The 13,621-nt window shown below is 49.1% G+C and overlaps 1 protein-coding gene across 1 annotated transcript in view; it reads left to right on the forward strand.

Annotated features, from left to right (window-relative positions):
* ADARB2 (adenosine deaminase RNA specific B2 (inactive)) overlaps positions 1-13,621 on the forward strand; it is a 124,510-nt gene that overhangs the window by 56,143 nt on the left and 54,746 nt on the right. The window contains exon 3 of the mRNA XM_087823846.1: positions 12,283-12,397. Coding sequence (XP_087679972.1) covers positions 12,283-12,397 — 115 coding nt within the window. The remainder of the gene's footprint in view (positions 1-12,282; positions 12,398-13,621) is intronic.

Consider the following 13,621-nt stretch of genomic DNA (forward strand, 5'->3'; position numbering starts at 1 on the left):
ACCCTACTACCAACTGGTTGAGTTGGCTGTAACAAGTCAGCTTATCTTTCTCAGCCTTGGTTGCCTCATTACAAAATGCTTATCCACCTGGCACCTGGATCCTAGGGAGCAGCCCAGAAGCTGCTGTAGCTGGTTCATTCCCTTCCCTCCTGCCAGCAGAAAAAGGCCTCCACCTGCACCACTCATAGTAACCCAACCACTAGAGCCCCTTTGGCCCTCTGGTCACTCTCCACCGGAGGTGCTCATGGGCTGGACAATGGCTGGGCTAATTCACAAAATAAATACCAGAAATCAGAGGCTGTGATCCATGTTTCAAACGTGGGGGGAAAAAGAAAAAGAAGGCCAGCACCTGATACTGCTAAACCTTTGTCACCAACATAGTATGACCCAGTCACATACATGTGCAACACTTTTTTCTTTATTAAATTTTTTTTTGTTTGTTTCTTTAATGTAACTAATCATGTAGAATTTTAAAATGTCAACAATACAGATTAAAAATGCCCTCATATCTCTAAACTTGGAATTTATGAATGTGACTAGCTCCCAGTCCTGTCTGTTAAAATCCATCCCTTCGTACATATTTAGGGACCTTTTGGTCCATAGGCAAAGAATTCTCTCATTCAGCAAATGACCCATAGTTTAGCGCCCAGCCCTAGGGGAGCAAAAGCGGACCCTCTCGTGGATTTGCTCGGCTGATTTCAGCATGTTCTGAGGTAGGAGTGAAGACAGTGGTCTTCCTCTGAGTGGCTGAATTTGGCCCTTCCTCTGAGGGGCCATGCAGTAGCTCTGCATGGGGTGAGGGCTGCATAAACCAAAGAGAGAGAAGAGGAGGCCAGCCACAAAGCTAGCAAGAGGAAGCAGGACACCAGCCACTTGGAGGACTGGCTGGCTGGGAGAAGATGACAAGATGGGCTAATATTTCACCACAAGTGCAACTCATGACTCTTGCAAGGAGAAGTCAGTTCTTCCAGCTTTCTGACCCCAGAAGCAAATGGCCTACCTGTCACAATGGTCCTTGTCATCCCAGCTCAGCCATCCCTGAGCATGACTGAGTTTCCTCCCTCAGCGTTTTTGCAGATAGAGCCCCTCCCCCTGCCAATGCTCTGTCCTTCAGTTCCTCTCCAGGTTTTAGACAATGTTAAAGAAAAAATATTCGATAGCACTTGATAAAGCACAGTAAGGAAGACTTCATTCAAGGGGAGGACAGTGGTGGCAGGTGAAGGGAGCCCTGCCATGGAATTTGCAAAGGGGAGGGAGACAGGGCTCAACTCTGAGTGCTCCTTGGAAAGTGAGGATTTACAGGCAACGAGTGAGTGGGGGTCGGTGGATGAAAACTCACTAAGAGGAAACATTAGGGGTATGAGGGATTCTGGCTAAACTGACCTCCCAGGACCCCTGCTGAAGACAGGCCATTTGATCAGACATCAGCTGGGGGTGGTGAGGGATGAGTTTGATAGGTGTCGAGGGTAGGGGCTGGCCTCTTGCTAAAATTGGATGATGCAGAGAGAAACATGAAAAGCCCAAAAGATAGGCCTGGCTGAAAACAGCTCAAAGGAGTAGAGTTTGGTCAATTAGAGAATCTTTGTCATCAAAGGTTTCAGACTTCAGTGTGCACTGGAATCACCTGAGCAGCTTGCGGGAGATGCCAGCAAGGGCTGCACTGCCGAAACTCTGACTCAGGGGGTCCAGGAAGAGGCCTGTGGACCCGGGACAGTCCCCCGGTGGCTCTTCTGCCAGAAGCGGTCACCTGCCTCCCCCAGAAGTCTTTCTCCAATCACCAGGCATCATTTGCCCCCTAGACTACTACAGTTAAGGCAGTCATAACACCAGCATTTGTGTAAGGGGCAGAATTTCAGATTTCCCACCTGCCATCCCTATGACTGCATTCGTGTTCCTTAGTCTGACAGCGCTCACTGGGGTCTGAGAGCCTGTCCCTCCTGGAGCACCCCCGAATCCTTCCCCCTGCAACATCTCTCTGGAGGCCTCCTGGAGGTTTAGCACGTGCCCGGGGGTCTGCCCAGACTGTGTGTCCCGGGAGAGGAAGTTTACTTCTCTCAGCCTCGGCTTGTTCATCTGTAAAATCGGTAATAAGAGTACCTGCCTCTCTTTTTTTTTTTTTTAATATATCTTTATTGATTTCAGAGAGAGGAAAGGAGAGGGAGAGAGAAATAGAAACATCAATGATGAGAGAGTCATTGATCGGCCGCAGCCCGCAACCCGGGCATGTGCCCTGACCGGGAATTGAACCCCGATCGCCTGGATCCTAGGTCGATGCTGAACCGCTGAGCCATGCCCAGCTGGGCAAGAGTACCTGCCTCTCAAAGTGATAACATAGATTAGGGAAATGGGATCCACTGGGCATCCAACCCCTGCGAACAGTTAGCCCTTGAGAAACACCAACCGCCATCTGTCACGCAGTGTTTGTACTTCTTGTTTTCTGTTATAGGCTTTTTATATAGAGGACCTTGTCGTTTCATCTCTGTATTCCATTAGTGTCTTGCTCTACCAATTTTGGCTGATTCTTTGCCCCAGAGGATGGGTGTAGTGGTGGATAGTGGTGGAATGAGTGGAAATGCTTGAGAAAGAGTCTCCACGCTGGCTTCTCCCCAGGCCCCTGTGGGCATGGCCTAGCTTCCCACAGAAGGCCCTGCTGGCACCTGTCTGTGCCCTTCCAGCTCTCCTCCCAGGCTCCCAAGGCCCTGCGCCCGCAAACCCCTAAAGGCAAGGCCGCCTCTCGGTGCAGTGTGTGCTCGCTGACACTGCGGCTGCCAAGGTGAAACAAACGGAATGCGGTGGTGGGGGTGATGTTCGTGTCAAAAGCCAGAAACAATGTGGCTCGAGGGTGAAATCAGAGAGGACAGAAGCCAAAGTCAGAAAACCGTGTACAGACGGCTGGTAGCCAACAATGTGGATTAGCGCGAATGCAAACATCATTTATTTAATGCTCGAATGCATCACTGCCCAAAATGTTGTTTTCCAAATTTAAAAAAATAATAACAAATTTAAAGTTGGTAAAAGATCAAGCAAATACCCCTGACTACCCTGGCCGGTGTCACTGAGTGGTTAGAGCAGCGGCCAATGGACTGAAGGGTCACGGGTTCGATTCCAGGTCAAGGGCACGTATTTGGGTTTCAGGTTCGATCTCCAGCCCCCTGGTCTTAGGGAAATGCCTTCTGCCAAAGTATAGTGCCTCCAAGCCTCCGGGGTCCACAGCACATCCTGCTGAAACCCCCGAGCTGGGACACAGCCACAGAAAGACCTTTGAGGAGCCTTGTGCGGATCCCTGTCAGTCACAGTGCCATCAGTGCTCCCAAACACAGGTCTGATCCGGCCACGGATTCCTGGCTCCCTGTTGCCTAGAAGGCGCTTCTTGGTTCTGTCTCCACCTCCTGTTACACGGTCTCTGTGGGTGTGATTGACACTGGGGGCTCCCCAGGTTTAAAGAGAACGAGTTATCCAGAAATGTACAGTGGAATTGTGCAGGTCTCTATGCCCAGAATAAGATCATGGGTTGCAGTGGTGATTGTTATGATGCCTCTTTTACACGCGAGGAAACAAAGGCTCAGAGATGCCAACTGCCTGTTGGCGGTTGCACAGTTGGGAGAAGATGGTGGCAGAACTCAAGCCTGATTCTTCTGATTCCAAGTTTGGGCTTTTTTCCACAATGCCATGGCTAAAATTAAGAGTTTTCATCTTTCACACCTTCCTCCAAATCTATAATTGGCCTCTGGGTAATTTGAGATATAGAATAACTGAAGAGTCCGATGATTTGAATTATGTGGTTGGACACTGGTTTTCACCAGCCCCTGACTTTGAAGTTAATGAGGCTCTATTGCCATTGCCAGCAAACAGAAGTCATGACCAAGACCTAGAGACGGCCTTCTCCATGGGAACACAAAGGAATATTGAGATGTAAATTGGGGAAGAGCATTGCCCTTGCACTGGGATTATTTCTGAGGCCTTGAATGGCTGGTGGCTGGATGACACTTCCAGCAGCGTTTCTCCAGCCTTCCCAGTTCTGGGGGTCAGGGGAGGGGGGCGAGGCATGAGTCAGCAGTGCTTTATGGAAGACACACTCCAACAAGCCTGGCACGGGCCCCTCCTTCCAGTGCTGCCGCCATCCCCAGGCCCTCCCCACCCCATCTCCTCAGAGCACCACCGCACCCCACCACACGCTATAAAACAAAGTTTGAAGAAGGGACCACAGAAGCTGTCCACACTGGTCCCGATTCTGTCTTGCCCCAGCCACATGCAAATCTAACCTTTTTGGTATTCCAGCATTACAAACCCGAAGACAGGATTTCAACAGGAAAATATTTACTGAAGGATTTCTACTTCATAATCTATCGATTTTAATATCCTTACCACTTTGGCTGAATGTCAATTTTACCCTGAGGACTGCCACTGCAAATTTGAACACATTCTATTTATTTATGGCATTCAGAATATTAGTGTTGGAAATGAATACGGCTGGAGCCTTTCGGTGTAGCTGCGTGAAGTTTATTTTTCCTATTTGAATAATGCTGGTAATTCGCCATGGTAATTGGGGCCAACAGGCAGCGCGCGGGCCACAAGCAGAAGCTAAAGTAGCGTTTTGGTTTAGTTTTTCCGTTAAGTACAATAATACACAGGCCATTAAAGATGGGGCCACCATCTCCACTTAACCTTTGGAACCAGAAGCACCTGATTGTCACCATCATTTCACAGAAGCCAAATCCTCTCTCCCCTGATCAGTTCCATTCCAACGTCCATCGGTGCCAAGTTGTACATGATCAGCGTAAGCGCTGTAGCTCTCGGATGGAGGCTCATCTGGCTCCACGCAGGCACCTGGGGCGTCGCTGCAGACTCTGCAAGACCCCAACCCAGTTCCAATACCCACCTCTGTTCCTGCCCTGAGAGCTCTGTGAGGCTTCCAGGAGGAGGAGCCTTCTGTGGGATTATATCTCCCCACAAACCCTGCCCCAGTGCACATACTCCAGGGGGCCAGGAATGACGTGTGAAAGACACAAGCCCTTTCCTAATACCACGGGACACTTTAGAAGGATTTTTTCTAAGTGACTAACTCACCAATAGTAAAGAGGACAGTTGAATATCCCTTTTTTTCATATTTAACAAAGAATCTATGTTGCAAACCACTGTGGTTCATTATTCAGGATTTGGGGAGTGGGTCTTCAGAGCCTCTCTGTGCAGGGCCTTCTGTACCACAAAGCTGGCCTCTCAATTGTCCCTGAGTTCAGCCTCTCCTTTCCACTGAAGGAAGCAGGAGCGTCTGCTTGGCCAGACCACCCTACCCTGGTTGTGGGCAGGGCCCTCCACTTGCTTCTTGTGCTGATGTGGCCTTGGTGCTTAACAGCACTGAGCCCGAGGAGGCAGATGAACTTGGCCTGGAATCAAGGTCCTCTGTTCTCTCCTCAGCGGCCTTTTCAGTCTGAGTTCTCATGACTGCTCTGCATGAATCCTTTACTCAGGCCATATTGAACTACTGATCACCCCATCTGGAAATAGATTGTTCAACCTCTGAACTTCTTCAAGCCATGACTCCCCAAGGCTTTCCTGCTCTTCTAATCCCTGCCAATATAGATTATGAGAGGTCTTCAGGCCCAGGTCAATCCTGTTTCCTCCTCCAGGGAGTCCTCCCTGACTTCCCCACACAAGCCACTGCTCATATGTGACCTCTCTCTCCTGTATGCATCTATACAACTCCACCCCTGGACACATGGAGGACATGCCTCAGAGGCTGTCTACTCTGTAATTACTTAATTCACATGATTCTTAACAAGAAAAGAGCTATGATAACCCCTGCTTTATGTAAGAGTTAATTGCAATAACACACAAAGCATTTAGAACATGCCTGACAAGTAAGTAGTGACCTTGCACTAACGTAGGCTATAATTACTATGAGCAATACAGTCAATGAAAATATTGACCTCTTGTCCACAATGGGGGGAGCTACAGTATATCGCATATTTATGGCATACATAGGAGAAAGAAAAACAACTTGTTCAGGTTGAACCAAAAAGGACACAGTGCATAAGTGCTATTGGGGTCTGGAAGAAACCCATGATCACCTGGAAGCTGTTACAGGGCCTGGAGGTGGAACATGGCAGAGAAAGGTGGTTACTTGTCTACCCTCTATGATGTCTGGTGGACAGAGACAGGAAACACGTGCCTGTAGGCACCATGCTCACTGCCACCAGGCCTGGACACAGGACCCAAATAAAAGGCTGTTAAGTGAAGATGTGGGTTACCCATAATATACAGTGAGGTGTCTGTGTGCTCACCATCAGGGGGACCATCTCACATTAATTTAGAAAGTGATGATACATTATAGATTGGCCCAGGTGCTCAAAAAAAATACTCTTTAAGTTAGGTAGTTTGCATTTATTCATCCTTGAAACTGGATGAACTCCTCGCAGCCCCAGGACAGACCCTAGAATTTGAGTTTATAAAAATAATCAGGCCCTGGTCGGGTGGCTCAGTTGGTTGGAGCACTGTCCAGTACACCAAAAGGCTTTGGGTTCCATCCCAGGTCAGGGCATGTAAGGTAGGCAACCGATCAATGTTTTTCTCTCACATCAATATTTCTCTCTCTTTCTCCCTTCCTCTCTCTCTAAAATCAATAAACATGTCCTCAGGTAAGGATAAAAAATAATAATAACCAGATTCATGATCTGGTTTTGAGCACTGTAGCTGCCTCTACCATGAACCAAATGCCAGGTGGGAAAGAAAATCAGATTATTTCAGGGTCTGATTAGTCGGGTTTGCAGTAACCCAAATGGAGTGTATATATTAAATCCCAAGTGATTAAAACATAAAATATTTCCAATGTTAAATCAGTAAGTATATGTCTCCCAATGTGAATTCCAAGTCTAGCTTTTAACTCCCGGTGTCATCAACAACAATGTCATTTACATTTACAACCCCAACCACGAGAAGCTACCTGCAGCTGCAATCCTGTATGTGATTTAATTAAAACCCAATCACTTAGCATGCGGTGCCACCCGTGGTGCAGAGCTGGGAGGGGCAGGTGCCCGCGGCTCCACTGAGGAAACAGCGGGACACAGAGCAAAAACCTTGAAGGCTGGGTTTCTCCTGGTGTTTCCAAACCCCAAATGCTTCTAATTCCTCAGAGGCTCCCTGAGTCCCTGTAACAGATGCTCTGTCTTCTGATGGAGATGATTGGTCATGATTTCTCTTCCTTCAACCTTTAAAACCAGAAAAATTAAGGGTGATGGTTCAATACGTAAACCTTCTATAAATTCTCCCTTGAAAAGCCACAAGCGAGGCTTTCTAAAGCAGACCTAGGAAGCAGTGCCGGTTAAATATCAAACAGATACATTTTTTTCCCCATTAACTATATATCTCTCTATGTTTTAATTGGAAAATCTACAAAAGTAAGAGAAGTTAAAGAGATCGTTGCGTTTTTCTTTTTACATTCACCTCTATAAAATATTAATTGAGAAATATGCTTAACATAAATGTCAAGGACCCCTAAAAACTGAACAAAGTAAAAAGGAAACAGGAGAGGAGAAGTTTAACGAAAAGGTCCCTATGGAGCATCCCTGGTTCAAAGGGGAGAGAGGGCAGCCGCCCCACTGCTCAGCCTCCGACCCACCCCACAGACCCACCTGGGACACAGAGCCTGGGAAAGCCTGTGGGGCTCTGGGGTGACACCTCTGTGCACCACTCAGAGCTGCCTCGCAGCCCAGCCCAGCCACCTGTCCTTACACCAGCCACTGCTCAGGTGCCTTTCATGGAGCACAGCCTTGCAGAGGTTTAGACAGATAGATCCTCAGAACAAGTCCAGGAGTGGCGAGTCCCTCATCTCTGCGCCTGTGAGATGTCAGCTGGCGCAAAGGCAGGCCATCATGAGGTGCCTTTTCTGTATTCCTCTCGCGTCTTTCAACCCACCAACCAGGAACAAACAAAAACTAAACCGTCCTCACCTGAAGCCACATTAACGGCTATTTACATATGAAGAGTGCTTTTAACTGTCATTAGGACTGTGCAGAGAGGCTGACCCATGATGTCCAGGGGCCCTTACCACAGGCCCTCACACAGAGAGCTCTCCCCAAGTCTGAAGAGACCCTAATTGGCACACAGGTCAGCTCATCATCTGGATCTATCACACCTATTGGATCAGCTCTAGATCAGCTAGTCATCTGGATCCACCATGCCTGTCGGATCAGCTCTGGGTCGGCCAGCCACCTGGATTTACCACGCCAGTCACATCAGCTGTGGGGTATGGTGCAGAGCATTTGCTATTCATAATAAAGTACAAGGCTTTGTTCATTATTTGCTTTTCCTTAATTGATTGTCAGGTTTTATTTGCCTTTTTATAATAGATTCCTCTCCTTCTCTATTACTCAGAGTAGATAAGGCTGTTGCTGTAACCTACAACCTCAAAAATCAGAGACTTATAATACCACACAGTTGCCGGCTGGTGGGTAACTCATGGCCCTGGCCCCTCCATGTGGCGGTCCCTTCCTGAGGTCTCCAGCTGGGGGCCTCTATTCTTTTTTCAGGAGTACTTAACATCTATGTTAAGCATATTTCTCTGCATCCAGCCTGGGTGAGGGAAGAGAGAAGTGAGGGCTTGAGAGGTGGGGGAATAAGCAAACAGAGGGAGAAAGGGGTGCATTTAACCCTCAGTGCATACACAGCACCACTATCAGAAAGGAGGTTTGTTTGTGTGATGTTGTGTTTCCTGTGTGTTATGGGCTAAATGCTTGTGTCCCCCAAAATTCATGTTGAAGCTCCACCCCTCAGAGTGACTGTATGTGGAAAGGAACCGCCCAGGAAGTGATTAAGTTAAATGAGGTCCTGAGGGTGTCACCCATAATGGGATTAACACCCTTATAAGAGGAGACTCTAGAGCTGGCTGGCTCTCTCCACACACCCTGAGCAGAGCCCACAGCCGGGTGAAGAGACCTCAGGGTGAAACTAGCCCCCAAAACTGTGAGAAATAAATGTCTGTTGTTTAAACCACCTGGTCTGTGGTGTGTGTTATGGTGCCTGAGCAGATTAACAGTGTTAGTGTCAGAAAAAAATACTGAGAATAGCTGGTGAAGAACCCTTTCACCAGCGATTTGTGTGTCTCAGGCCATCCTTGAGAATGTCACTGCAGCAGCGGCTTCCTTGTGAGGAGTAAGTGGGACCACGTGTGGACAGAACTGGCACACAGGGAAACTATTTTGTGTCTCTAAGTGAAGGAGAGTGCTCTCTGGGTTCCCAAATGAAAGGGGGCTTTTGTGTGTTTAATATTATTACTTAGTGGTTTGGGGGCGTTGTGTTCTGAGGTCCCTACCGGGCCCTGTCAGGTAGGCAGAAGTGACAAGCTGTCTCCTGTACTGACAGCCTCATCACTTCTGGAACATTCAGATATCTCATTCTACACAGAAGGAAAAGGACCTTGAAGGCACGTTGAGAGCAGTTCCTTATGCCTACAGTGCGGGGGGGCGAGGGACACACACACCTGTCACCTTGAGATGTGACTGGAGAAGCAAAGGACACAAGCTCTGCCCCTGAGCCACCTAAATCTCGGGGAGATGAGGTGAACACACAAGAAGCTGCTAGAATCTGACTCTGGAGAGCAGCCGAGAGGATGTGGTGACCACCCTGCCGGGGGAGGTAGCGCTGTTATTTGGGTCCCCGTGTTCACTCCAGCAGCATAGTGGCTGGATGACCCCAGTCAGCGGCGGGCCATGGAGCCTGCCAGAGAGGAGACACTGCTCACCTGTGACCTGAGAAACACAAATCTGTGGAAGGAAGGCCGTGCGCCCCACCTTCCCTTCAAGGTCACCTCAGATGTCAGCATCCACGAGGTCTTTCTGGATCCCTCAACTGGATGGCACCCTCAGGCCCTGCCTAGGCAGGGACCCTCTTCCCCATGACATGGCTGCAGGGGTGCGGGTGCTGGATCTCACCATTGTTCCTTTGAGAACAGGGCTCAGAGGCCCTGCTCCAAATGCAGATGCTCCCCAAGGCCACTTGGCTCTCAGATCCTGGGCACCCTGGCCACTCCAACCCCACTCCCAGCTTGTCCCTCAGTCAGAGGTCTCCCCCCTCACACTGGTCTCCCAGCCTGAAGGATGACTTTCTATTTTGTCAAGGGTCCATCTTTATAAAGGGAAGGATAAGGTCAACCCCTCATGGTGGAGGCTCCAGGGGCACCGTGAACCCTCCCACCCAGTGTCCACACCTGTGCACATTCAATCAATGGCAGTGACTATGACCACTGATATCATGTCCAATGACAGTGTCCTAAGAGGACACAACAGAGTAGAGACAAAGACAGAGGAGAAGCCATATGAAGAGGGAGAGAGAAATGGGAGGGAGGCAGCCACAAGTCAAGGGACACCTGGAGCCCCCAGAGATGGAAGAGGCAGGAGGCACCCTCCCTAGAGCTCAGGGCTTGTGGCCTCCAGACTTTGTGAAAATAAGTTCCCGCTGTTCTAAGCCACCCAGTTTATGGTCATTTGTCCCAGCAGTCCCAGGACATTCACACACAGATGCCAAGGACATGTGTAGGCCCTCTATGAACCTCAGTGTCCAGGTCACAAAAGGACAGGACAGCCTCGAGGATTTACCTCTGATTTACACTATGATTCTGTGACTCCCACCCGAGGTAAGGTGTCTATCCAAGCAGCCTGGGCTCCTTCAGAGTCCAGCCAGGGAGAAGCCCCAGGACCCACAGTCAGCCCACCATCTCCAGCCATCAGGCCTCAGTCAAGTCCAGGAGGTAATACGGGACCACACCCAGGGAAGCCCAGTTTGCATGGCATCTGTCCCTATGGGGTTTTGGAGCAGCCACAGCAGCACAGGGAAAGGCCCCAAACCCCACAGGTGCTGGAAGAAGGGTGCTGGCCGGGTTCCCCTGCTCTCTATCCAAGAAGCTACAGTGAGAAAGCCTCATGCTGTTTCGTGTCAGGTTTCTGGTTTCCAGGAGGCAGTCCTATTTTCACATAAACATGGGGTTTTTTAAACTATTCATCCTTCCAACCTGTACTTACCTGAGACTTGTTCTTATCTGTAGCACAATACCAAACACACCTGGCAGGACAGTGAGAACCCATTCCAACAAAAAATGGCCTGTTTGCCCGCCTCCTGGCTAAGTGGCTATTGTGATTTGGCTGCAGGAAGATTCAGTCAATGCCTGCGGTGACCGGGAAATAATAGTGATGATGGTGACAGTAATCATAATGAAAGAAGGAGAATAGCCGGTATTGTTTCTGAGCACTCACAGCGAGAGGCACAGTGCTAAGCATTTAAGATCCATCCAGGCATTTAATCCTCACAAAAGCACCGTCAGGTGGAAATTAAGAGGATTACCTTACAAATTAGGAAACTGGGCCCAAGCTGACTCAGACCAGGTTTCCCTGAGTCCAAGGCCTATGAAGGTTGCTGCCACCCAGCCGCCTCCCCGGAAAAGTAGCGATAGGCCATGCGCAGAAGTGCAACTTGTCAGCCATGGACGGGGGAACAGAGGAAGGGAGGTGGCAAAGCCACACACTCTGGGCGACACCACCCATATTATTTCACGTGTGCTGGTGTAACAGACGTGCGAAGTCACATTAGGGGAAACCCAGCAACCGGGATTATATCAAGTTGGTGTGTGTGTGTCTGTCTTTATGTGTGTGTGAATGCGTGTAGGCATGTGTGTATGTACTGCCTGAATGTGTGTGTGCATATGCACGGGTATGTATTGTGCTTGTGTGCACGTCCATGTGCACACGTGTGTGCGTGCATCTGTGAATGTGTTTCTGTGTGCATGTCTCTGTGTGTGCATGTGTACATGTTTGTACATGTGCATGTGTGCAGAAACATGAAGGGAGGAGGTCGTGAGTGAGCCGTAGGGAGCAGTTCAACCAGGAGAGTCCTTGAGACAAGTGGGGTATTTAAAAACTGGCTCTGCAGCACTAAGAAGAAAGTGGGAGCCCACTGTCCCATGTATGCAGGTTCCCCCGGCTCCCCTCAGGACCCGCTAAGCTCGCTCCTCTGAGAGGCAGGGAGAAGGGGGCCTCGGACGCAGGCACAAACGTGTCTCCCTGCAAAGGTCCTGCTCAGGCACAGCCCGGCTCCTACCCAGGGGCCACGCTGGGGTTAATGCCTCAGGATCAGGGCCCACAGTCGATCCAGTATATTTCACTCTTTCCAGAGGCCAAGGGTCCTGGGACAGTGCCCATGGTGACAGGGCGCTGTGTGACAGGGCTTTGAGAAGGAGGGAAGGACATGAGCGTGAACCACTCAGCATCAAAGCAGCCTGGTGCTTGTGTCTTGCAGGACTTCGCCGACTCTGTGTCCCAGATGGTCACGCAGAAGTTCCGCGAGCTGACCGCAGGCCTGACATCCACGCACGCCCGCCACAGAGCACTGGCAGGGATCGTCATGACCAAAGGTAACACCTCATATTTTTATGTGGGATTCTCATCTCGAGGAGAGGAAATCAGTGTTTGCCTGATCTTAGGAAACAAAGGATTCTCCCTTCCATCCAAAGCCTTGGAAAGGAAAACAAAAGTAGACACAGAGGGATCAGTGATGAAGCAGGTGACCAGCAAAGCCAAAGTGCCAGTGGTTTTGTAATGACACCTCCTTAAAGCCGTCTCTGCATAGGCTTCTCTCGATTTCCATGAAAGGTCAGCTAAGGACTGGCCAGTCCCTTTTCTCTGAGGCATTTTCCCCACATGTCGCTGTCAGGAAGAGTGTGCAGTGCTGGAGGAACCAGTGAAGGCTGGAATGCAGGGCCAGGCCAGGCCACCCCATGAGTCACTCCAGGCTGGTCCTTTCCCTTCCCCAAAGCGTTTCCTCTATGCGCAGAAGGACAGTTCAATCCAGACAGTCCAATTCGCCTCACAATTATGAGGCCCTCCTGCTGTGGCGCAGACTCCCCGGGAATCCTATCACAGGAGACTGAATGCACCCTTCTTGCCAGGACCCCCACCCACAATGCTCACAACTAGACATACATCCTCAGGCACAAATGACAGAACAAAAGGAAGCCGTTGACACCAACAGTCAAGGTTGTGACTGCTTTTATAAGCTGAGGTGGGAGAAAATGATGGTTGAAATTTAAGCAATTGGTACTAGTGAGAACATTACTGACCTATTCATAATAACTAACCAGATGGTTATTTGAATTCAACCATTTTTATTCCCAAAGTTTGGCATGAATTGGTAACGTCCTGCTACAGAATAATTATTGGAAAAGAATTGACTTTGAGTTATTTGAGTTTCACGCACACACTCTGTATGTGTAGAAGAATCTAAGACTTGAAAAGGACCATCTACTTGATGTCCAAATATATTTGCATTAAAAATCAATTTAAAACCAGGTGATTGGTATATTTGCCATTGTCCTGGACCCCAGAGTTCTCCCGGTACTATCACATGCAAGGACATTGGAGCGAGCACACAGTACTCAGGACACTGTCCTCATTTCAGCCAGAGGATGTGTCACTTAACCTTTCTGTTTTGGGCATCTTTTACAAGGGAAATAAAAACACCTCCTCCCAGTATAATTTGGTGAGTGGGATAAAGTATATAAAATGCTTGCAAGGTAAAATCACCTTATAAGGATCATGTTCCAAGCCAAAAGTTTAGGTGACAACACCCTTGTATTTGG

The sequence above is a fragment of the Miniopterus natalensis genome, chromosome 1 (genome assembly GCF_054644295.1).
Source record: "Miniopterus natalensis isolate mMinNat1 chromosome 1, mMinNat1.hap1, whole genome shotgun sequence".
Lineage (NCBI taxonomy): Eukaryota > Metazoa > Chordata > Mammalia > Chiroptera > Miniopteridae > Miniopterus > Miniopterus natalensis.